This window comes from Momordica charantia (assembly GCF_013281855.1).
Source record: "Momordica charantia cultivar OHB3-1 chromosome 11 unlocalized genomic scaffold, Mcharantia_2.0 BLBB01000011.1, whole genome shotgun sequence".
NCBI classification, from domain to species: domain Eukaryota; kingdom Viridiplantae; phylum Streptophyta; class Magnoliopsida; order Cucurbitales; family Cucurbitaceae; genus Momordica; species Momordica charantia.
This window is the reverse complement of record NW_028275159.1, coordinates 20412365-20438217: the sequence shown is the minus strand read 5'-3', so window position 1 is coordinate 20438217 and position 25853 is coordinate 20412365. Positions and strand designations below refer to the sequence as shown.

The 25853-nt window shown below is 38.0% G+C and overlaps 1 protein-coding gene across 2 annotated transcripts; it reads right to left on the bottom strand.

The window, feature by feature from the left end:
- Nucleotides 1-1702: 1702 nt before the first annotated feature.
- Nucleotides 1703-24268, bottom strand: LOC111012055 (TMV resistance protein N). 2 transcript variants are annotated; one of them, XR_015788828.1, is made up of 12 exons: nt 24101-24268; nt 23257-23301; nt 8127-8216; nt 7528-8055; nt 6165-7257; nt 5797-6075; nt 4675-5703; nt 3947-4588; nt 3204-3869; nt 2634-3126; nt 2329-2514; nt 1703-2232 (listed from the first exon to the last, which is right to left on the bottom strand). XR_015788828.1 is itself a non-coding variant. In XM_022286083.2 (11 exons), exons 3-10 carry the CDS (start codon nt 8195-8197, stop codon nt 2650-2652), a joined length of 4785 nt encoding a protein of 1594 aa, XP_022141775.1. In that variant the 5' UTR covers nt 8198-8216; nt 23257-23301; nt 24101-24268; the 3' UTR covers nt 1703-2514; nt 2634-2649. The 2 variants fall into 2 exon arrangements, 1 of the variants encoding a protein (XP_022141775.1); XM_022286083.2 differs by having other exon boundaries at nt 1703-2514.
- Nucleotides 24269-25853: the final 1585 nt, after the last annotated feature.

Here is a 25853-nt window from a genome sequence, read left to right as displayed (position 1 = left end):
CGAAAGATCAAACCATTGGGAAGTTTAAAGAGTAGTTTAAAGAGTGGAAGGCCGAAGTGGAAAACCAAACTAATCGAAAGATTAAATACTTAGAACTGATAATAGCTGGAATTTCTATCAAATCCGTTTAATGACTATTGCACTGAAAATATGATAACTAAACACAAAACAGTAGCTTATAATCCACAGCAGAATTGGATAGCATAAAGAATGAATAGGAGTTAGGACCATAATGAAAAGGGTGAGATGTATGCTATATGAGGTTAATCTCATATAGGACAAAGAACAAACTGAAAAGAACTCTGAAAAAGAAGCCAACATTAGTTCTAAGGTGGACCTACATGAAAAAAGAACAGGCTGATACTTCTACATCTTTAGAAGAAACTGAAACCATAGAATAAAAAAAAAAAATACAGAGAAACAGTTACTGAATCAGAAGAACCTCCTATAGAAATGCAAATTGATGACCTGTCCAAATACAATTTAACAAGAAATAGACGGAGAAGACAAGTAAGCTTCCAGCAAGGATCAGCGTAGCTTATGTACTCAATTTAGTAGATGATACAAGTGAAGAAGAGCCAGAGACATATGAAGAAGGAATCAACTGTCATGAAAAATCTCACTGGATTAAAGCCACGGATGATGAAATTGATTCTTTGCATAAAAACTCAAGAAAATTTTGGGAAGGGCAGATAAAAAGGAATCAAATACAGGCTAGATTAGCAGTCAAGAGTTTCACACAAAAAGGGAAAAAAAAGGATTATATTGAAATTTTCTCTCCAGTGGTGAAACACACAATCAATCAGAGTACTACTAACGAGTGTAGTTTGTCAGAAATTGGGGTTAGAATAAATGGATGTCAAAACGGATTTAGAAGAAACTATATTCATGACTCAACCAGGTAAGGACTGGTGTGCAAATTAAACAAGTCTCTATACCATTTAAAACAATGTCCAAGGTGCTGGTATGGGAGATTTACCGAATATATTACCAAAGTCAAGTTCAAATGAAGCATGTATGACCCATGTTTGCTTAAACGAAGTTGGTGACTGAAAGAATCTATCTTCCTACAAAGAAAGTTGATACAGAAAATCTACAGTAGCAAAAAGAATTTCGGGAATGGAAATCACTAGAAATAGACCAAGAGGAGAGCTACATTTGTCAAAGTGATTACACCAAGAAGATTTTGAAAAGATATAACCTGCTTAATGCTAAACCAGTTTGCACACCTTTAGCACAACACTTTAAGCTCTCAACAGCTGGAACTTATTACCTATGTAGATTCTGACTTTTCTGGGGACAAGAGGAGATAACTTAGCAGGGTGGTTTTTTTTTTTGATATTTGTGTGTCCGGGTCAGCTTACGCGCACCTCGACTATTCACGGCCAACTGCCTGACCCTACTACATTTGGTTGACAAGGAAACTCGTAGGATATTAAATCCTAGGTAGGTGGCCACCATGGTTTGAACTCATTCTCTCTAAATTCTTTACTATTTACGATGGCCCTCATTGACCACTTGGGCGATCCCATGATGGTGCTACTTGAGGGTGATATTACAGACTAATTCCATTCCACCTAATTTTTGTTGTACACAAGTTTTTTTTTTCTTTTCTTTTTTTAGAAACTTGAGATATGTATTAATCACACAAAAAAAGGAACAAACTACAGGCAGGGGTAGAGGAAACCCCCTCCGAAAGAACTAATGAAGAAAAGTTTTCCAATTGTGAAGGATCATAGAGAAGTAGTTACAAAAGAATTTGCTATAAGTGTAGCACCACCTAGAAGTAGTAAGCTATACATTACTCCAAAGATTAGAAATGTCAAGACAAGTGTTCTCAAAAGTTCTACGATTCCTTTTCATCCGAAGATCCCACAAAATTGCAGTCGTAGCAAAGTTCCACAACACTCTTTTCCTATTTTTTAAGAGGCCACCAACAAGGGACTAGCAATCGTCTGCTCTCTTGGGAAGGCAAAAGGTGTGTGTTAAAAGTATTGAAGACCTGCTACCAGCAGTAATGGGTGAAAGAGCATTGAAGGAAGATATGGTCCACTGGTTCCTCATCTCTTAAGCAGAGGGTGCAACCAGAGGGGAGAGGGACCAATTCTTGCACTACTTCTGAAGTCTTCATGAGTATTAATACTCCTATGGACCAATTCTTGCACTTCTTTTAACTTCTTCAGTTAATTGAATTTCCAAATAGCAGTGAGGAGGGAGATTTGACGCACCTGACTTTAAGAAGGTTGATTTTGTTGTAAAGGAGCCTGAAGTATATTCCAGCACACACCATCTATGAGGACGCAAGTTTAAAATTACAAATTCACTTACAGCTTGCATTTTTTAGATTGCGTGTAGTAATCCTCCAAGAGTTGTCACCAATAAAGAACTCTGCTATGGCTCCTTGCACAGTGGATGTGAGCAACTGTCCAACCACTTAAAAATTGGATGTTGGTTCCTTCTTCTTCCATCTTTACTCTGGGTTTTCATCTCTTTGTTTTGCATGTATTTTGATCCCTGCAATTTCGCAAAGAGACAGAGACAAAGAGAGAGTTTGACAGCAGACTTTTGGAAGATCAAAGATAGTGTATTTAAGTGTCATTTCAATATCTATTAAGCAAAGCAAATAGCAGTACCTTTCTTAGCTTTTGGTCATATGAGTAAATTATCAACCATTTTTCTTTCAGATGCATATAGCAGATGTAGACCACATTGTTGCACATGGAATAGTTCCTCATGATTGGTGCTAACCTTACACCTCAAGTAATCGCAGCACATCCATGGGATATTAAATTCTGTAAGTGGTATGCAGGAGAGCCAAATGAATGATGACTCAAAGCTACTCAAAAGCTTTTCAGCAGGAACGAACAGGTGATGCTCTGGTTCTATTTCATGAGAATCAACCCCAAATTCACATTTAAGATCCAACACTTTAACGTGCTCGAGTTTTTCTGTCTGGTTGTTTATGACCACCACAGCACACACAAGAACTCCTACTTCGCATTTAGCAAAATACAATCTCTCCGGTGTCCTTACCGCTCCTTTGTTTCCCATACTTTGACTGGTGAAAAAATCTGGGATTTCTTTTCCATGAATAATAGCCTCAAGCTTACTAATGTTGTACTGGTCCTGTAAGAATAATATGCAATCAAGTATAGAACTCATTGAATTATTAGTTCTGAGAGAGAAAGAGAGAGAGAGATAACCTGGGTGCTCTCCATGAAGAGTGAGTGTTGAAAACTTTCACGTCGGCCACTTAGATCGCTAGAAGTAGAAGTTGTTAGTTGGTCTGCAGGGACTTGAATCCGAATAGGCCGATGATATGTTGTTAAAAAGTCTCTCATAATTTCTTGACTGTGGTCCTGATAGAGTTCTTCTCTGCTCTTTGGTACGCAATCCATGATTGTGTTGATAAGGCCCTCCACATTGTGTTGGTAAACTAGACGAGCCCCACATGACTCAACTTGCAATCTCGTAGGAATACTAATGAAACTGACATAAAAATGATTCAATCCCTCTTGAACATAAGGAAACACATGTCGTGGTTCGAAAGTGACAAATAGTATTTGAGGTGAAGATTGTAACAATGATAGAGGGATTAAAAATGAACCGGATGAATATGAACCGCCTTTTATCAAATGTCTACCATCCTCATTTGAGGTTATTTGAAAGTTGAAGGTATGGTTATGAACATATTCTGAATTTCCAGGTACTGAAAAAATAGCAAACACAGCCAACCCCATCCACTTCTTCTCTTTAAACAAATCTAGAGGAAGCTTCACTGCCACTGTGTCCTTGGGTTGCTGGATTCTAAACCAACTTAAAGCTGGGCCTCGTGGGAAGAAGTAATATAAAGAATGATCTTTTTCTTCCTACAAAATACACAATGTCATGAGTCTATAACCACAAATCATATGAGAATGATAATATATTTTCTGAAAAGACAAACCTCATAAGTTCTTCGAAGGATTGATTTGAGGCTCCTCTTTAATAATGAAAATGGGCCACTTTCATTCTCAACATATTGAGTTGAACAATATTGGTCTATTGTCTCGGGCTCGTCGCAACTACACTTGCTCCCATGATTACATTCTCTAATAGTTGTGCAGAATTCATCCTGATTTCGAGTGCGATACACCTTATTGAACATGTTTGCCAAAAGCTCTGGAGCATTTTGGTGGGAGAGGACAGAGGCACCACACTTCTGTATATTGATGGTATTTGGAGACCCCTTAGCCAAAATCTTGAAACGCAATCTGCTTTTTGGAAGCAAGTTCAATGGTATAAATAACATCCAGAATCTCGTTCTAGATGTCAACTTGGAGGTCAATGGTAAAATACCAGTTCTAGGATGTTCTTCCATTCCCAACTCAATTAAGAATTTGCAATAAAATGAAATAACTTCATGGGCTGTGTTTTGAGAGCATTGAATACAAGCTGAAAGGACAACCCCATAAATATTGTTTGCATCATTTTTAATTTGATAGCGCTCAATTTCTATCACATTCCCTTCTCTTATTTCGTCAAAGCATTCCAAGACTTCAGCATTGTCATCAGTAGAAGAAAACAAGGCTCCTTCCGAAATAGACTCCTGCAATCCAAAAGATATGTTTATCATTGACAAATTACACATCCATGTTAATATTCAATGCTATAGAATGAAGGATAGAAAGCGACCTCAAAAGCCTTTGGATCCAACTTTAAGTTGGTTTTAGGGATGAACTCGAGAATAAAATGCTTGTCATGATGATAAGGTATAGGCAAATTTCTGACGGCTCCAGATTCAGTACAAGAGATAATGGGTACTAGATTTGTTCGAAGTTCTGGTAAGTGTTGCAACTTAAAGCAATCATGCAACCTCAATTCTCTTAGATTCTTAAGGTGGTTGATGCTTTCTGGGAGCCGTACGAAATTATTACCACTGAGGTCTAGAGTTTTTAATGAGGAGAAGTAGTGAAGATCTTCGGGAATGTCCTCCTCCACTAGATTGCAGCCTCTTAGACTTAGATATTCAAGTGACTCCATGCCAAACTTCGAACCAGAAATTCCCAAATCTGATTCCAGTATATTGCTTGGAGGGAGCAAGGAATGCCAAATTCTACCTGATAGCCCATCAAATTTTAATCCTTTAAGATTCTTCAGACTATGAATAGTAGGCGGTAGATGACAAATTGAAGTTTCACAAATCTCAAGGTACTGCAAACGTTGTACATTTCCCAAGCTGGGTGGCATTTGGTCAAGGTTTATACAACCTCCCAAAAGTAGACTTTGAAGAGACTCCAAGTTACCAATTTCATTAGGAAGACTAGAAAGCATAATACACTTCCTTAGGTCCAACTTAATTAGGCCAACTAGACGCCCAATTGACGGGTGAAGTTGTTTTATAGGAGTCCCATCTAGATAAAGCTCACACAAGCGTTCCATATTCTCTTCAATTTCTGGAGAACTCGTAACACCTGATTTGGAAAGAACTAAACGTTCGAGATTTTTGCATCTCAAATTTGATGAAAAACTTTTTAGACTTGAGCATTCAGTTAGATCCAAAAACTTGAGAAGGTGGAGACTATTGATGGAAGGGTGAATGTGATTCAATCTTCTACAATTGCATAGAACCAATCTTTCAAGCTTCGGAACTTTTGAAAAATTAGGAGTCTCAAGTAAATACTCCGAGTCGCTAACATCGATCACCTTCAGGTTCTCAAACTCCTGGTGCAAAACAGTTCTCCATCTATAAGTCAAAAATAGTAATACTTTCACGTTATTGAAGGTAGAGTTGATAGAGAAGTTAGAAAATTCAACCTTTTTTCCATCCCAAATTCGTACAATACTGCTATGACGTAAGTGTAATTCAAGTAGATACCCTGATTGAAAATTTGATGGCAAACACTTTGAAGGATAGCCAGGCCAATTGAGAAGTGCCAATAGGTTTGAGAGAGATTTGATATTTCCATAAAGTTGCACATTGCTAATTTCCAATATTCTTAAACATGTCATATCTGCAAATAATTTAGCCTCCAATGTTAACTCTTTCTGCTTCTTCTCCAAGTTCAAGACTATGCCTTCGGTGTATTTTAATCCCTGACATTTGAACGCACATAGCAGAAGTTTTAGAGACAATAATAATAAAGAAGAAAGAAATGGTATAAATGCATTATGATGTTAACTACATGTTTCATAGTAAACGCACGAACGACGTCTTCTTGAAGCCAAATCCTGCTTTGTTTACCCAATTGAGTTAGGGACTCCTTACGCACAATTTCTTGGCCCAAAGCCACTATCAAGTCGTGCATCAATATCTTCGAATGTGAAACTTCAATTAGACATTTTTCTGTAAACAAGTTTAATTCACTGTGGGGATTATAACCAAAACTCTCAAGTATTTTAATCACTTTATCAGTCCTCCTTCCGTTGAAGAAACATGCCAAATCCAAGAAAACTTTCTGACTTTCTGCTCCTAACCCATCATAACTTATGTTTAATACTTCAAACAAATGTTTTTCATCAACTTTAATGAGCCTATTCAATGTTTCCTTCCATATTAACACATCTTTTTTATTCAAATAGGATCCAATTACTTTCAAAGCTAATGGAAGTCTTCCAAGCTTTTCTACCATCCCCTTACTGAGATTCATGAAACTGCTATCAATGTAGTCTATTCCAAAGGCACGATTGCAGAAGAGTTGGAGGGCACTGTCATCATCTAGTAATTTCATCTTGTATTCTAGAATTTCATAGGGTTGATGGAGAATTTCTTTGTTTCTAGTTGTAATGATAATTCTACTCCCTGGACCAAACCAATCAGGACTTCTAGCTAGCATTTCTAGTTGCTCTTTTTCTTCAACCTCATCAAGAACAAGAAGAACCTTTCTACTGCATAGTTGATTCTCAATCATTTCCGCTCCGTAATCCTCATCCCATATTCTAACGTTTTCTTTTAGAAAAAGTCTGGATAGTAGTTGTTCTTGAAGTGACACTAAATTACATTGCTTAGAACTACCTCCAAAAACACGAAGAAAACAACTGCCCTCAAATTTAGATGTGATGCAGTCATAAACGACTTTAGCAATGGTTGTTTTACCGATGCCACCCATCCCAACTATCCCGACAAAGCGTACGTCATCCAATCCTAAACCAAGTTTCACATTCATTTCTAGCAACTGACGTGTCATTCCAACTAAATTCTTGTCTGAAGTTGCTATCTTAGGACGCCATCTTTCAAATATCTGGTTCGTGATTTTCTTTACAACATCTACTTCAGAGCTGCATTCCAAAGGCAGGGTACATCAAAGGTAATCGTCAATATTGGGAGATAGAAAAAAAAAAAAAGAGATGATATCATATATGTAAAATTACAAATTTAGTCCCTAACTTTTAGGATTATACAAAATAGGTCCATGAACTTTATAAGTCCCCTTAGTGTCAAATTGTTGTATAGAGGATTCATTACACAACTGATAAAAGATGGATTCATCCCTAAGTTTAACATTTATGATTTCTAATTTTAAGACAGTTAAACGACATTTACTTTACCTGTGTTGTGTAACAACTTCTCCCGCGAGGTTGCCAATTTTTGTCATGGAATCCTTCCAATTTTGAACCTCTTTCAAGTATTCTTCTCTTTGCACGCCTATCAACTTTGGAGCCTTTTCTTCATGTCCATCAAAGCTTTTCTTGAAATTTCCAGACTGATGTCGAACATGGGAAGGATCCACATGGTAAAACACAGGAAGGACACGATGTGTCGTCTCAGACATACAATCCATTATCTTGGCTAACTCTTTCAAGCACCACTTGGAAGAAGCATAGTCTTTTGATAGAACAACAATTGAAGACCTGGATTCTTCAATTGCTTTCACAAACTTTTCACTAAGATCGTCACCAATTAAGAGCTTTTTATCATCCATAAAAGTCATTATTCCCAATTGACGCAATGCCTGGTACAAAAATCCGACGAAATTGTTGCGAGTATCTTCCCCTCTAAAACTTATGAAAACGTCATAAGTCATTCGAGGACGATTAGGAGGAGCTGTTGAGGAAACCTCCATGGTTGCACGGAATCTGAAAATTGAAAGGAAAAAGAGATAGTGGGGAAAGAAAACTCACGAAAAGGAAAGTCGTCGTTGCCTTACTGGTTTTTCTTTGCAACTGTTCTTCCAGCTGCATCAAGTTGAAATTTTGAAATTTTTGGCGAGTGGTCCATTTTTAGAGTCAACGGTCAGCTGAGAGATCAAGATCAATAGCCTCAGGCCCAAACCCCTAGTCAGACTTTTCAATTAATAATAATAAGTTTGAAATGATTCAGTTTTTCATTTCTCAAGTAAATTTCACGTTCACGGGAATCCGAGCGCGAGTATCCCCGTGGAAAATAATTGAGAAATTTGAGGGAATAGACATCCTCTCCCGCCTTTTAAGTTTTCTAATTGTTTTTTCAAAACACAAGTTTTCTAAGCATTTGAGGATGTGAAATTATGTATTTACCCTTCTTCCACTTTTCTCTCCTATCTCCTTTTTCCCCACTCTATTTCCCTCCCTCTCTTTATTGTATTTTTTTCTTCTATCATTTTTCATTAACCCATTCTTTCTCTCTTCCGACGTGGGTTTTTTTCTCTCATCCTCCCTAAAATTTTCTTTGGGTTTCTCGTTCCCTTCTTCTTTACTCTAAAAGAACCCTAAATCTCTCGACCTTCTCTCTTTTTTCTTTTCTTTTTAACGAGCAGCCTCCATGATTCCAGTGACGCCAGCGACGGGTGCATCAAAATCGACGAAGGAGGTCGTTTGTCGAAGAAGAAAGCTCTGGGAAGAAGAAAGTTCAGCCTAACTTTGGGGATGTGGATGGGGAAGGAGAGAGAGAGAAAGTTGAGCGAGAGAGACAAAGTTGAGCGAGACAGAGCGAGAAAAGTGAGGGGGAGAGAGAAAGTTGAGCGAGAGAGAGAAAGTTGAGCAAGAGAGAGCGAGAGAGAGAAAGTTGAGCGAGAGAGCGAGAAAAGTGAGGGAGTGAGAGAAAGTTGAGCGAGAGAGAGCGACAAAAGTGAGGGAGTGAGAGAAAGTTGAGATAAAACGTTATCTAAATTGGAATCTCAATCTCCTTAATTTTAGTAATTTGGTATTCAAATTTAAAATTTAATCTAAATTTGTTTCCTTAAATTTCTCGTCAATCTTTTGTTAAATCTCATTTATTCTATCGTAATTTAAGTTTTATTTCATTTTCAAATTTCAAATTTAATTATTTTCTCCCTATCATTACGTGGGTTTTTTATTTTCTCTTCCTACCTGATGTGGAAAATCAAATTGAGGGAAATTAATTAAAATTGAAAATTGTGCGATTGTGGGATTTTTGAAATTTAGAAAATTTAATTATTAAACGTAATTTTAAGATGTGATGTTAGTTTTGATTTTGAGTTTGCTTGAGTTTTATTAATTTAGGAGATTAAAGGAGAGATTTTAAGGAAGAAAAAAAAAATATTAAACGAATTTGATTTAAATTTCAAATTTGAATATGAATACACTAATCTCATTGAGATTCTATTTTCTTTAATTCTCGTTTTGAAATTTTTAATTAAAAAATCTTTAATCTGATAATAATTTTGAATTTGAATTTTACCCAACATTTTATTTATTTACATTTAATTTTGTTTATGATTTCATTTAAATTAACCAAATTTTATTAATAATTATTTAAATTAATAATTAATTCAATAATTTATGAAATTTATTCCATAATTATTCGTTCTATAAATAGATTTTTAAGTAATTAAATTCAATTAGAAATTCAATTCTCTCTCTTCCCTCTCCCCCGTTCTTCTCTCGCTCTCCCTCGTCAATAATTTATGAAATTTATTCCATAATTATTCGTTCTATAAATAGATTTTTAAGTAATTAAATTAAATTAGAAATTCATTTCTCTCTCTTCCCTCTCCCCCGTTCTTCTCTCGCTCTCCCTCGTTCTCGTTCTCCCTCGTTCTCGTTCTTCCCTCTCTCCCTCATCTCTCGCTCTCCCTCGTTCTTCCCTCACTCCCTCATCTCTCGCTCTCTCTCGTTCTTTCCTCTCCCCCTCCAGGCGTTTTCCGGTGATATTCTTCTTCGACGGTGGGTCTCACGTTTGTGCCAGCAACATATCCTCTCTCGTCATTGTCTTTTATGAGATTTGCTAAATATTTTGAAAAATCTAAACTTCCCTTAGCTTTTCTCAACTGGGATTTTGAGAAAAAGATAACAGAAAAAAAATCAAGGAAGTGGGAGGGAAGAAGAAAATTATGAAAAAAGAGGGAGGGAAGAAGAAAGTGGTAGTTTCTGTATAACTTTAGAAAAATAAAGGAGATGATGAAGAGAAAAAATGGGAAAGAAAGAAAGATAGGTAGAGAAGAAGTTGAAGAATGAGAAAGAGAAATAATAATGAAAGAGAATGAATGAAGGGTAAATATGTAATTTCATATTATCAAATGACTAGAAAACTTTTGTTTTCAAAAGGGCGCTTAAAAAACAAAAAAGGTCCGAACGCCTATTGAGTCAAATTTCCCAAAATAATTCAAGGTTTATATATATATATATATATATATATATATTTAATTCTAAATTACATGTTAATTTTCCACCGTTACTGTTCACTTCAAGGGTTAATTAGGGTGTTCATTGATTGAGTTGAATTGGGCTGAGGTACATTTTAGACCCCACCTAATTATTCAGATGGTAAATTTATTCAACTCAAATAATCATTATTAAATAATAAATCCAACCCAATCGAACCATAAAATATTTGTGTTTAGTTTGCATAACTGGGGTCGTAATGTAAACGTATTATATAATAAAAAAAATAAATGATAATATCTTAAACATTTATTTATATATTATCTAACATTAAATCAAGATCCGTAAATCGATGGTTATCTATATGGTGAAAAAGTACACTCGAAAAATTTTAAAGTATTGTCTATAAAATCATTGTAGAATAAATAATTATAACCATATTACGATAGCCCCCCAAGACGAGCAGAAGACCACATTTACATGTCCTTATGGGACATTTGCCTTAAGACGGATGTCATTCGGGCTTTGCACTGCCCAGCAACCTTCCAGAGGTGTATGATGGCCATCTTCTTTGACTTGGTGGAATCAGTGGTCGAAGTGTTCATGGAAGGTGCTGCAAAGATGTGAGGAAACAAATTTAGTTTTGAATTGGGAGAAGTGCCACTTCATGGTACAGGAGGGAATTGTGCTAGGGCACAGAGTCTCTAGCAAGGGCATTGAAGTGGACAAGGCAAAGATCGAGGCAATAGAGAAGTTACCCCCATATGTGAATGTCAAGGACATTCATAGCTTCCTGGGGTACGCTAAGTTCTATCATCGATTCATTAAGGATTTTTCGAAAATCTCTAAATCTTTTTGCTCTTTGCTTGAAAATGATAAGGAGTTTAATTTCACATCTGACTATTTGCAGGCTTACAATACGCTGAAATATGCTCTAACGCATGCGCTGATAATAACAGCACCAGACTAGACGCAACCATTCGAACTAATGTGTAATGCCAACGACTATGCTGTAGGAACAATCCTTGCTCAACGCAAGAGGAAGTTGTTGCATCCAATCTATTACGCCAGCAAAACTCTGATAGAAGCACAGATACATTAAACCACAACTGAAAAGGAGTTATTAGCAGTGGTGTTGCATTCGTAAAGTTCAGAGCATACCTGGTATGATCCAAGGTGATAGTATACACAAATCATGCAGCATTGAAATATCTACTGACAAAGAAGGACGCCAAACCGCGGTTGATTCGCTGGATTTTGTTGCTGCAAAAGTTCGACATAGAGATCAAGGATAAGAAGGGAATAGAGAATTTAGTTGCTTACCACTTATCCAGGTTGACGGGTCTAGGAAACTCCATGAAAAAAACAGAAATTAGAGGCACGTTTTCGGATGAGCTTGTTGGCCATCGAGGTTATGAATGAGGAAGAGGAAGAGTCATGGTTTGCTAATATGACCAATTATGTCGCCAGTGGGATATTGTCATCCGATCTGAATAATCAACAGCTGAAGAAGTTTCTGCACGAGAGCAAATTCTATCTTTGGGATGATCCATTCCTTTACAGGATTTACCAAGATAAGATGATAAGGAGGTGTGTTGCCAATGCTAAAGCACTCTAAGTGTTCAACAAATGTCATTCTGCACCTTATGGTGGATACTTTGGGGGGCAACGCACAGCAGCAAAAGTTTATCACAGCCCACGATCTTCAAAGACGCATACGAGTTAGTCCAACATTGTAACGAATGTCAAAGGGTTGGAAACATTTCCAAAAGATGAGAAATGTCTCTCACATACATCCTCGAGGTGGAGCTCTTCGGTGTGTGGGCATGGATTTTTATGAGACCTTTACCTCATTCCAACAGGCATCTCTTCATTTTATTAGCAATTGACTACGTGTCGAAATGGGTCAAAGCAATCGCTTGCCACAGTAGTGACGCCTAAGTTCTTACAATAGAACATATCACAAGATTTGGCACATCCAGAGCTATAATCAATGATGAAGGCTCCCATTTTATCAATAAAGTTGTAGCATTGCTCCCGACCAAATACAATATTAGGCACAAAGTCTCCACAGCATACCATCCCTAATCGAATGGGCAAGCTGAGATATCAAATTGGGAGATAAAGAGTATTTTTGAGAAAATAGTCAGGGCTAATAGGAGAAATTAGGCAATGAAATTGGATGATGCTTTATGGGCTTCCCGTACAACATTTAAAACACCCCTGGGCACTTCTACTTACAAATTGGTTTTTGGGAAACCATCCCACCTCCCGTTGGGTTGGAGAATAAGGCATTTTGGGCTATTAAAAAGCTAAATCTAGATTATGCTACAGTAGGAGACTTACGTCGCTTGCAATTTCTAGAACTTGAGGAGTTCAAGCGAAATGCTTATGAAAATGCCAAAATATATAAGGAAAAGACAAAGCGATGACATGACACAAGAATCCAACCGAGGCATTTTGAAAAAGGACAAGTCCAAATGGTTAGGACCATTTTTGGTTTCACATGTATTCGTTCATGGAGTTATTAAGGTGCAGGAGATCGATTTAGGAAGAGAATTCACAGTTAACGGTCAAAGGCTGAAGCAATTTTATGGTGAGAACGTGGTGAGAGATACCGGAGCTCACAACTTCGCTGCAAACTGAGCAGGATCAAGAAGGAACAAGCGAAGCAGGATGCATTGTCAAATCATTTTATTGCTCCAACATTTTAATTTCTTATTTTTCGATATTTAGTTTGTTTTTTTTTATCTTGTAATTTAAGTTAGTTTACTTTTATTTTGCAAAGGAAAAAGATTTAAATCAGGCAAGAGAGTGGTTTACAAGAAAAGGTGGACAGCAGTAATGATGGGAGTGATGTCGCAGACGAAGAAAGAGAAAAAGGGTAGGTGGGAGCGTTAAAGCGTGGCAAACATGCAGGGTGCCATTAAAGCAAAAATCGGCTAATTCAATTGTGGAGAGAGGTAGGTAATTATTACAATTTTGGGGAAGATAAATAGTATCAGAAAAGATTTGGGGAGTTAATGATTTAAGGAGGGATTTTCAAATCTTGGGAAATAAAATCGTGGAAGCGATTTACCCCTTATTTGTTGAGAACAATTTTCTTCGTTTTAACGCCCACATTCCCAGCATCTTCCTCCCACTTACTCTGTCTAACCGTCTCCCCTGTACCCTTCAAAATCCCCATTCCCTTCTCTCTCCCTTGTGCTCAAAGAAAACCCTAACCCTCGCCATGCCTTAGATTAAGCATAAGGCAAATAAGAAGCGGGCTCTAGCGATGTAGCTCTCCAACAGCGAGAAGTCGAGCGAAGAGTTTCAAGAGGCACACGACATGCCCTTCCTTTTCGTGGTTCAGGCAGAGCTTCCTTCTATGTTCTCCTCTTCCTCTGAAAAGTCGCCCTTTGGGCTGATCTTCCTCTTTAGAGCTACTGGATTGCTCCAACAAATTCTTTAATCCAGCATGGGTGGCAGCAGATGTTGATATGGCCTCCACTCTAGGGATTGTGAAAGATGTTCCACTAGAAATATTCTTGTTATTGCTTCGACCCATATTCCCCAAAAAGTGGATCCCGCTCTAATAGCTCCGAATAAATTAAATACATGCATTGAAAGTGGAGGCCATATCAACATCTGCTGCCACCCATGTTGGATTAAAGAATCTGTTGGAGCAATCCAACAGCTCTGAAGAGGAAGATCAGCCCACGGGCGACTCTTTAGAAGAATAGGAGAGCATAGAAGGTAGTTTCATTTTCTTTTAATCAGTACGTGAACTCCCCACTCTCTTTTACAATTAATGAAAAGGAAGCGTTAGCACTTTTGTGTCCTCAACATCTGCCTCTTGCCCTACCCTTTGTGTATAGTCTCGATGCTAGAACGTGCTAGTGAGCAATCGTTTCTATTGATACTGGAGCATTTAAATATTTTCTAGCTTTCTTTTATTTACCCTTGGTTCATGCTTGTCTGCCCATGCCCTAGCATCCCTGTAGTAGTACTAGCCCCAAGTAGGGCTTACCTTAGGGAGGAATTTCAATGGTCATCTATCCAAAGTCAACTTTATCTTTGTATAGCTAGCGTGGACCTCTTATAGATCCCCTCAGATTTTAGCATTCGCCTTCCTTACTCATGTACTTATACTATTAGCAAAAACTCTTATATTTTTTATCATAGTTTCACTTTAAGTTTGGGGCGTGTTGAAGCAAAACACTCTAGTTGTCCTTAGCTGCATTGCGGACAATACATTCTTTTAAGTTTGAGGGAGTGAACTTTCAATTCTTATACCTTTAAAAGCTAATTTTATATAACCATTAATATTTCTAATCTTGTAATTCAGCATATTTCTTAAAAAAAACATCAATAAAGGAAGGGCTAATAACTCGCATTCGTAGCAAAAAGAGGCTGCAGGATTAGGAATGGTTGGTCTCCCATGGTTAAAGAAGCCCAAGTTGTGCAAAGGTTAAAGGTTTAGGTTAGTGACAGGGGCTTAAGAAAGAAATTTCTAGGAGAAGATAAGCTTGAGGTTGGGAAGCAGAAGGAAGTTAGAGCTCGGCAGAAAATAACATCTTCTAGAATGTGAACAAAATTAAGCTGCTATCTTTTTTTTGCTCCAGCTGAAGTATTATAACAGAGTATGTAAGCTTTAACGTTGCTGACCAAATAAAGGGTCGAGACATAGGTCTGTATGTTTGAAGTGCAAGCTATTATTGCTTTCTTAGTGTAAAGGGGTGCAATACATGCACTTGCTTGGGGACAAGTAAGATTTTAAGTTTGAGGGTGTGATAAGTCTCCAAAAGAGAGTTATTCTAGTAAATATTTAGGTAATTTTATAAAAAGAAATTTCAAAGTATGTCTATTTTAGCTCTTAAATCTCATGAATAATATTAGAAATTGAATTCCGAGCTAAAGTCCCATGCGTTGAATGCTTTAGCTTAATATTGTGCGGAATTCTCTTATTAGTGGCTTATATGAGCAAGTTTGGAAAAAGAAGACAAGACATGAAGAAAGTGCTGAGCCTAGAAAAGAGTATATGAAACATGTTCAAGACAGAGCTGGAGCAAACAATCACTGGAGCATGGATTTACAGCGCAGTAACTATCCCAAACACTGGATAAATTACCATGCCCGTACAATCACTAGTTGGGTGCCCTAAAATTGAAACCCGATATAAAAAGGACAATATATCCTAGCCAACACACATAGATCCTAATAGAGAACATTATTTGGTGTTGGAAAAGACAAGGGAGAAGAATTTCACCATTTTCGGAGAGGTTTGTCACCATTCTCGGAGGAGAATTGATGACAGAGAAGGGTATTCGGCTGTTGCTGCAAGCTGTTATCTCCATCTTCAATTTTCTTCTCTTTTCTCTAAATGGGCTATAACATTTCTTTACCCATTTCTTTATCTCCCTCCCCCATGAGCGAAACCCTATTTTTGGGGGAGATTTGCGTGTTGTAACTGATGAACAACTGAAACTCTAGCTGATTTCCATTTCTTATTAAATAGAGCTGTGTTTATTTCTTCAATCTTACTGAACATTGTTGGCCACCTTGTTTAGTATGCTAGCGTCTGTATGACCCGAGATGGCTTATGGGTAGCTGACTTGCTCTGTTTGTGATTAGCTACTTTTTCCTAGTAGGGTCGTGGATACTCAGGAATGAGGTCCCCTAATCATGCTTAAAAATTGTGTTTATTGCTTGAGTATTTAGAAACGGGAGTCGTGGGTATCCATGTTTGGGTGTCTCGAAAGAGGACCATGTCGAGTTGGGCATTAATGAATGATTTCGTGCTAGAGTATAGGTTAGGATTCAGTGAAAGCATGTACGTCTCCCTTGCTTTTTCATATATGTTTAACCCTCATTTCGCTGTTCTGTTCTGAAGCTTCTCCTTGTTGTCAACATTTTAAACCGTGCTCATTGCTGGATTTGTTTATGATATTTTCTTTTACTGTCAACAACAACATATATATTTTATTGTTTTTATAATTTTTGGTATCTTCAAGCATAGTTTAGAATATTTTTCCAAGTCCTTGTGGATTCGACCTCGTTACGTACTACAATCGCAAAGATAGTGTACACTTGCACTTGTATCTATCACGATTGTGAGAAGGCAATAGTAGCTCGATGCTACCTTCGAGGTAAACCCACTGTCCTAAAAGACCGATCAGTGGGGACGGGCATCTTTTCAGCTTCGTGGAGTCCTACCCAAGCGTGCATAACACCCACAGGGAAGGACGTTGGCCGAGCTCCCCCCCATCCACCAACACTCGGTGTGTGGGCACATGGTCGATGCGCGTGACAATAACCAGTGCGTTGTTGTGTGGCTAGATCTGAACGCCAGCTTCTCCATCCGTAAATGTTACCGACAGCCCTGGCTCGACCATTTTCGTTTAGGACCTTGTGTACCCCTAGCCCATTTCGGGCTTGTTGGGCAAGTGCCTTTCTTTTTACTGGAATGTCTTCCTGCCCGGCCTCCACTGATGGTGAGGATGGCCGACGGGCGTTCGTCTTTCTTTGGGGACTTTGGCTTCGGTTGTCCCATGTTGCCTTGTACTTCTGCCTACGACGCCCTAATTCCGAGCCTTCACCTATCCTTTAGGTATCCTCTTTGGACCAGAGACTTGAGCTGATCCTTGAAGCCACGACAGTCGACAATGTTGTGTCGTGGTCCCGGTGGAACTTGTTGGGTGTGTTGCCCTAATCTCGTAGTTTGTATTTATGTAGAAATAAATGTATATTCAATAAAGTTTTATTCAATAAATTTGTTGTTGAATTCATAGCATTGCATTGTCCAAAATCCAATAAACTAAACATCCAAGGTTATTATCATGTAACCGGGACAGTATATTGGATATATATTTGATATACTGGGTATATAATTGATATACCCCTGATATACGAGTGGATAATGTCCCGTGAATAACCTAAAGGGTTTACAGTATATGGATAAGGCTGGGTACCTTATCCTGGCAACATTATGGATACGACCCACTTTGTAAATGTTACAGACGACTCGATCCAGGTCGTTCGTGTGGAGACATGCGAGTGGGGGTATTTTATACAATGAGTTTGTATAAGACCGGACCGCGAAATAACCAATCTTTAGATGTAACACCGTTAACTAACAAATTGCTATTTCTTAGGATGATCAGGCAACTCATTCTTAATCCTAAGTGAGTTATGGACTCCTGCCCGTGAGGGCTCGTCCTTTGACCTGTATGGATGAGAGTGGCCAGAGTCGCTGACTCAACATTCTTACCATTTTGGGGACGAGACTGAGTGGGGAGTTGGGAACATAACTTCACAAGATGGAATTCACTCCTCCCCGACCTTAGGGGAGTAGATGGGTGTTATCTTAAATGCGACTCTGGGACTTGAACAAGGGGCCCCACCCTCTCACTGGCCCGAGAGGGAGTTCCGGTTATTGGTCGGACCATAACCGGGTTGTTCATTAGAGGAGCAGTGGTATTTAAGGACCAAGATGTAACACAGGAGTAAAACGGTAATTTGACCCATCTGTGGTTACAAACACTCGTGAAGGATTGACTTGTCATTAATGGTTGGATATCCATGGACACGAAAACATTCTGCAGTGAGAAGAGTGAAACTGCGGGTCTTTAGTGGAGTGACCCATAGTTAACGAATGTTGATTAACTCGGTCAATGAGTTTGACCGATTAATCTCGTATTGTTGGAGCTTCTGATCTGTAGGTCCATTAGGTCCCCTTGCTAGCTCATAATGGGTAAAACGATGATCAAGTTTTTGGAAGAATTTTAACTGTTCAAATTGCTGAAGGGAATATATGTATATTGATACATTATAATATATAGTTAATTATAAATTAAAACTATATATTATGAGAGAAATTATTTGAATGAGATTCAAATAAAAATTAATATGAATAAAATTCATATTAAAACTATAGGTTAAAAATAATGTGCATAAGATGTACATTACGACTATAGGTTGTACGAGAGAGACGGATTTGAATAAGATTCTAATATATGAGTTTAATTAAATATGTGATATTTAATTAAATTTTAAATAATTAATCGTTAATTATTTATTTAATTAATATTAGATTTAATTAATTAATTTATTAATAATTATTATTATATTAATTATTAATTAAAAACTCCCCTGCAATTTGCAGGGGAGTGGGAAGTTGTGACACGTGGATTTACCCCACGTCACATTTGCTTAAACTATGCAGAATAGTTCTGTACATTTGTTCTTCCGTGGAAAAAGCAAGGATACTCTTTCAGTCGGTCACGGTCTCAATTCTCCCTCTCATTCCAAACAAAACGCTCCCACAAGCGTGTTCTCGAGACCCAAGAGGATAGCACGGAAGATCGTTTGGTGGTGTTCGTTGGTTAATCCATTGAAGAAAAGTTCTTCAAAGGTAAGGGAAAATTTTTTCCCTTGTATTTTCACATCTTTGCAATTTTGATTTTCTTTCTCAAAATTGATGAACAAAAATCCGCTTCCGCTCCGGGATTCACATCCCATCAGAACTTACAATACTTGCTCTTGTCTTTCTTGGTAGAGTCGCTTCGGGAGCGCTCCAGCCATTGTAGCAGGTTGTTGACGGGGTTCCATCGATTCGAGCCAGTATCTAGTGCACTAGGATGTGCATGGGAGTATATTTCCCGTAACTTTGTGACCGTTCCGCCTTAGTGTCTAAACGAGTTTGACCTGGCTCTTTTCTTGAGGCAGCCCGGTTTGCTGGCTTTCCTTTGTCCCTCCGAGCAGGGTAGCTCGGCTTCTTGCTTAGAGATTGGGCCTCGAGCAGCTCTTTTCCCGCTATGTGCAGATTGATACGGGTCGTGAGTTCGGCCATGGATTTGGAGGGATACTCGCCTAGCGAGTGGACGAGATTCCTTTCTTTTATCCCCTGGGAGAACGCCGAGAGGTCCACGCTCTTGTTACAGTTCAGTACCTAAAGTCGTTCGTTGGTGAAGCGGGCGACATACGCCTTTAGGTCTTTGCCCGGCTTTTGCTTCACAGACGAGATGGGCTTCCATGCGCCTGTTGATGCAAAAGTAATGAAACTGGTCGACAAACTTAATAGCCATGTTTTGGGAGCTTCTGATCGAGTGTTGGAGGAAGTTCTAGAACCATTGCTGAGCGCGTCCGATAAGGGTTCCAGAGAAGCCTCGGCAGTGCTCGGTGTTGATGTATTCCACCTAACGCATGGTGTCATGATACAACGTGGCATGGTCTACAGGGTCAACTGACCTGTCGTACTTGTCGATGCAAGGTCCTTTGAATCCCTTTGGCAACTCCACGGCCAGGATACTGACCATGAACAACTATTGTGCGATCTTCGATGGTTCGTACTGCGTGGTGGGTCTAGCTCCTTCGGCTCCAAGCTCGGCTCTCACTCGGTTGAAGATCTCCTCCTTTACCCAGTCTAGCGCTTCTCATCCAATCCCGACTTGGGATTCGCTTGACCTACATGACGTCTTGGTGCTATTATGAAAGTCTACGTTAGAGCCGGTCGCTCCAGCTTGAAGCCACTTTTGTTGAGCTTATTTTGAAGGTCCTTCATCTCTCCAGGGAGCCCAAGAGACGCCAGGGGGTCCTCGTTTCCGAGCCCCCCTTGGGTTGGGGCCTGAGGCTCCCCGTCAATTGCTCCACCTTCGATCGTGCTCCCGTTGGAGAGGGAGAAGGTTCCGTGGGTTCAGTCACTCAAGACCACTTCAATCAGTCTTCCCATTTGGGAGGCCATCTAGGCGTTAGTTGCTTGCATCTCACTGCGGAACCCTGAACTTTTGCAACGGAATGTCCTACCTTACACCTACCTAGATGGCCAATCGGGCGGAGGGCGTTGACAGTGTCCCAAGTTCCCCTTGCCTTTTGTGGGGTGATAACTCTAAAAAAGAGAGTTATTCTAGTGTTTATTTGGGTGTACAAAGAAATGTCTAAGTGTGTCGGGTTTAGCTTTTAAACATCATAAAAAATCGTATAAACCAAACTTCGAGCTAAAGTCCCAGGTCTTGAATGCTTTGGCTAAAAATTGTGCTAAACTCTCCTATTTTTTGGCTTAAATGCACATGTCTCGAAAAAAGAAGACAAAGTATGAGGAGATTGTTAAGCCTAGAGAAGAGTAGATGAAATATGTTCAAGGCAAAGTAGATGAGAGTTGTAGCGAAGCAACGCTAAGGCATGGATTTACAACGCAATAAATAGCTTGGACACAGGAATTTACCATGCCCGTACAATCTTCAACTGGATTCCCTAAAAACGAGACCTGATATAAAAGGGACATTTAACCCTAGCCGACACACACAGATCCCAATAGAGACACATTTTAGAGTGTTGGAAAAGACAAGGAAGAATAATCTCTCACCATTTCCGTGGAAGAGCTGACGACCGAGGAGGATATTCGGCTGCCGCTTCAAGCTGTCATCTCCATTCTCGGTCTTCTTCTTCTTTCTTGAAATGGGTTGTATCTTCTATTTACCCATTGTATTTTCTTCTTCCTCCATGAGTTAAACCCCATTTTTGGGGAGATTTACATGATGTAACTAATGAACAATCGAAAATCTAGCTGATTTTATTCATTATTAAATAGAGCTGTGTTTATTTCTTAATCATTACTGAACATTGTTGACCACTCTGTTTTGTATGCTAGCGTCTGTATGACCCGGGAGGGCTTACGGGTAGCTGACTTGCTCTATTTGAGATTAGCTACTTTTTTCTAGTGGGTTCGTGGATACTCAGGAATGAGGTCCCCTAATAATGCTTAGAACTTGTGTATATTGCTTGGGTATTGGACAACGGTAGTTGTGGGTATCCATGTTTGGGTGTCTCGAAAGGGAACCATGTCGAGTTGAGCATTAATGAATGATTTTGTGCTAGAGCGTGGGTTGCGATTTAGTAAAAGCATGTTATGTCTCCCCTGCTTTTCCGTATCTGTTAACTCCCATTTTCGCTATTTTGTGCTGTATCCTTTCTGGTTGTCAACATTTCTAAGTGTGTTTGCTGTTGGAATAATTTATTGTTTGTTTATAATATTTCTTTTACTTTCAACACAATCATCGATATTTTTTTGTTTTTACATTTTTGGTATCTGCGAGCATAGTTTAAAATATCATCTAAAGTCTGACACGACCCGTCCCAAAACACCTACTAGTCCTAGAACAAGTCGCGCCGACCACAGACCCCGACTAACTACGAAGTCAATGGTTAACTTCTATTTATCTTTGACCTGAACTTTGACTAACAAACTCTGAATGGATGCACGATAAAAACAGTAATCTTAATAGAACAACCATTCTTACATCCATTCTATACATTATGTTTTATCAAAAGGGTGATAACAGTTTTACAACAACTACATGTACGTACAAAGTGATATGCAAATTCTCAACTACTCTGGGTGGCAAAAGTTAAACTAAATTCTCCTTGAAACTCAAATACCCAAGTACTCAGGTACAGTCTGGGGGGAAAAACAAAACATAAACAGTGAGCTGTGAAGCTAAGTGAGTGGTAGGTTAATAAGAAAATATTCTCGTAAAACTTCTTTCATAAACAACTGAAATTCAGTTCTTAAAACAAGCTTCATAAAACCGTTCTAACAAATATTCTCGTTTAAATCTCATAAAACTTGAGCAACTAAAAACTCAATAAATTTTCTAAACATAACTTGTAACAACATATACGTTCTAAAAACACCTTCTAAATACATATCTAATTCCTTTTTTCAAACCTAAAATAGGTTAACAAAACTCAACACCACATATGTATCCACATTCTATTCTGGTCTACTGGTGCAGAGTAATCTCAATACGCACAACAAAATAATTCTATTTCTGGTCCACTGGCATAGAGTAATCTCAATATACACAGTAGAATAATTCTCTCAACGCGCGAAGTCGGTCCCAAAGACCTTCTATTTCTAGGTATACTATAGAAACACATTCATATAGCATACGGGTAATCACCTGGACACAACAATATAGTGGTTTGAAAACTTATTTCTGCATAAAATTCTCAATCTCATAAACAGTTCTAAAATTCTTATTTCTTATTTCTAAGAACTTTTTTTAACTTTCTCAAACCACTTCTAAAATATTTCTTTCTAACTTTCTCAAACCTTTCTTTCCAAAATCATTTTACAAAATTCTATTTCTCAAACGATTTATGAAATCTCTCGATCTTAATAACATTTCATAAAAGTTTCTCAAAGTCTTTATGAAATCTTTCTTTCTGAAAACTTTGTACAATCTACTAAAAATATAAAACATTTCTAATTCTTATCAAATACAATTATTCCCAAAACATTTTTAAAATCATTCTTTCTAACATCATTTCAATAAACTTCAAACATTTCTTTGGAATAATAAAGTATTTATAAATTCTCATATTCAATCCAGCTTCTTTCATTCTAAATCTAACATTTCTTAAACTTCACACATTTTTCTAAATCACAAAACATCTCTCCAAATTCTAAGCATCTCTAAAATCTCAAACAACCAGAGTTATTTTCTAAATTCTCAGAAACATTCATAAATTCTCAAAATATTTCTAAATTCTCAGCAAACACAATTTCTTAGTAGAAATGCTAAAACATACATAATATATAATTTCTTGAAATTCTATCATAATATATTTCTAAAAACATTTCTAAAATAAACCATCACAAATTTCAATAATAATATCCAAAACGTTTAATAAAATAACCACTCACAAATTCCAATAATAATATCCAAAATATTTAGTAAAGTAACTACTCACAAATCCTTTAAATCGGATCGTACGCCGTTCCAAATTCCAGTTAACCTGAAATATCAACCCAATACCAAATTATTTCACTTAATTATAACATAAACTAGTTCCAATTAAATAACAGTAACTTCAAAATAAATCAATTATCCAATAAACTAGTTCCAATTAAATAACAGTAACTTCAAAATAAATCAATTATCCAAATTCCTGATTATCTCTCTCCATTTAAAACCATCACTTCTTCTCCTTCATAGTAACTTTCAAGTGTAGGTCCCACAAGTTACCAATTAATTTCTCTTCTTTTCATCTTCTCACGTGAAATACCTTTTTTTTTTATCAAATTTCTTTTCTTTTTCTTATTTAATTCTAATCCACAATAATTCTTTTCTCTCTCCTCAACAACTTATCTTCTTCTTCCTTCTCCATTAAAACCCACGAAACTTCAAAATTTCTTCCTTCCTCCTCTCCGTTCTCTTTTTCTTTTCTCAACCAGCTGCCCCTTTTTATTTTAGATTTCTGGTTACAATTAATTCTATTTTATAACTCGTAGGCTTAACATTCCTTTTTCACTTTTTTTTTTTTTTTTTGCAACAACTCAACAAATTCTCACTTCTCCCTCAAATTTCTTTCATCAATGATACGCATAAATACATTTACCTTTACTGTATAAATGATTGCCAAGGCAAGAAATTCAAATTTTCTTCTAAGCAATTTCTTGAACATAACCATAACAACCCACAAATTCACAATTTCAAAGGATTTCTTTAAGAAGAACACTCATAAAAACGTTCCCACCTCCAATTTTTCCTCTACATTTCCACAAATTTCTTAATCACAAACAAATATTACTTACCAAGTTTGAAACCCCATAACTTAGCTATGAAACACGTTGAATTCCCTCCTCTCTTCAAGCTTCAGTTTCTTCCTCTTCTCCTCTGTTTTGAAAGCCCTCTTCCATTTCTTTTCCTTCATTTTCTTTTCTTTTCGCTTCTTTTCTTTCCTTATTTCTTTTCTTTCCATTTCTTTCTTTTCTTTTCTTTTCTTTCACTACTTAAAACATGTCACACACACTAAAAAAACACACGTGTCCCACTAAATTATTTTTCCTTTTTTTTTAATAAAAGCTGAAAGACCAAACTGACCTTTGCACTTTTAACTTAAAAAAATTTCAATTCTCTTTTTTGCTTTTTTTACACCAAACAGTCTTTACAAAGTCCCTGTGGATTCGACGCTCCTCGTAGACGGTGTTCTCGAAGGATGACTCCTTGTCGGAGGCCGTCCCGATGATATCTTATTACGGAGAACTAGTTTTCGCTTATGGCTTGAAAACATCGTCCCCACAGACGACACCAACTGTTGACGGTGAATTATGGTCGTAGGCCACGTGTCCCTCGGACGAGCAGTCCGGCCAGAAAACAAGAGAACCTGAAACAAAAAGAACTTGACAGAGGCGGTGTCCTGCCTAAGACACTCCGACGATCAAGTTAGTAATCGAAATGGAAATATGAAAAAGACACGAAATATGTGAGTGACAGATTTTTCACCTTAGGACGAAGGTCCTTCCTTTTATAGCTTTGGACGGCCGACCAGGAAAGACGATGGTTAGAGGTGGCAGGGTCGCGCCTCGCTATACGGGGAGCATCGTGGAGCATGCTTCTGAGAGCTGCAGGGTAGCACCTTCTCCTGCAGCCCAAGCTTGTCGCCTGCAGCTGCGATACGTGCCCGCCGTACCGGTGGTGTGCGCCTCCTGCTACGGTTACATACAGTGTCCAACTGTCCGTGGTTCATCATTTTTTCATGAGTGGACATGTGTCCTACTCAACACTACCAGCTTGCAGGGAACAACCGTATATGGTCTCGCGCTTTAGAGGCAGACACGCGTCCCACCTGGGTTTTTCCCCAACAACAATTACGACTGATTTTTTATAAAGTGATTGATTGGGATCATTTTATTGTAATTTTATTTGTAGAACCACTTATAGATGCAAAACCAATCAAACAATCATGTGATTATTAATATCAGTTATAAGAAAGTGTAAACGAACACACAAATTTTTTAATTAAAAACTATTTAATAGAAATTGTGTTATGAGAAAATACTTTAAAAATGTGATTAAATTAGAAAGTATGTCAAACTCATCTCGCTGCACTATTTTTTTGGCATGTGGATTTAGGATTGTAATAACCATTAAATTTGTCTATACGCATACTTAAAATCTCATAAATTTGTGTTAAGGACAACGGTACCCCAAATACCCCACGTATCTCCACAATGGTATGATATTGTCCGCTTTGGGCATAACCCTCACGACTTTGCTTTTGGTTTCACCCAAAAGGCCTCACACCAATTGAGATAATTGTCCTATCTTATATACCTATGATCTTTCCCTTCCCCAGCCAACGTAGAACTTTGTTTGCAATCACCTTACAAACCCAACAATTCTCCCCTCGAACAAAGTACCACCCGAGCCTCCCCTCATGTAGTCACTCATCTGTCTACTCTCGAAATCCAGAAACGAGAGCTTGCTCTTATCCAAGGCTCAAGGATGCAACACAACCTTGATAGAGCACACCCATGGATGACACCATGATCACACCTTCCGAGG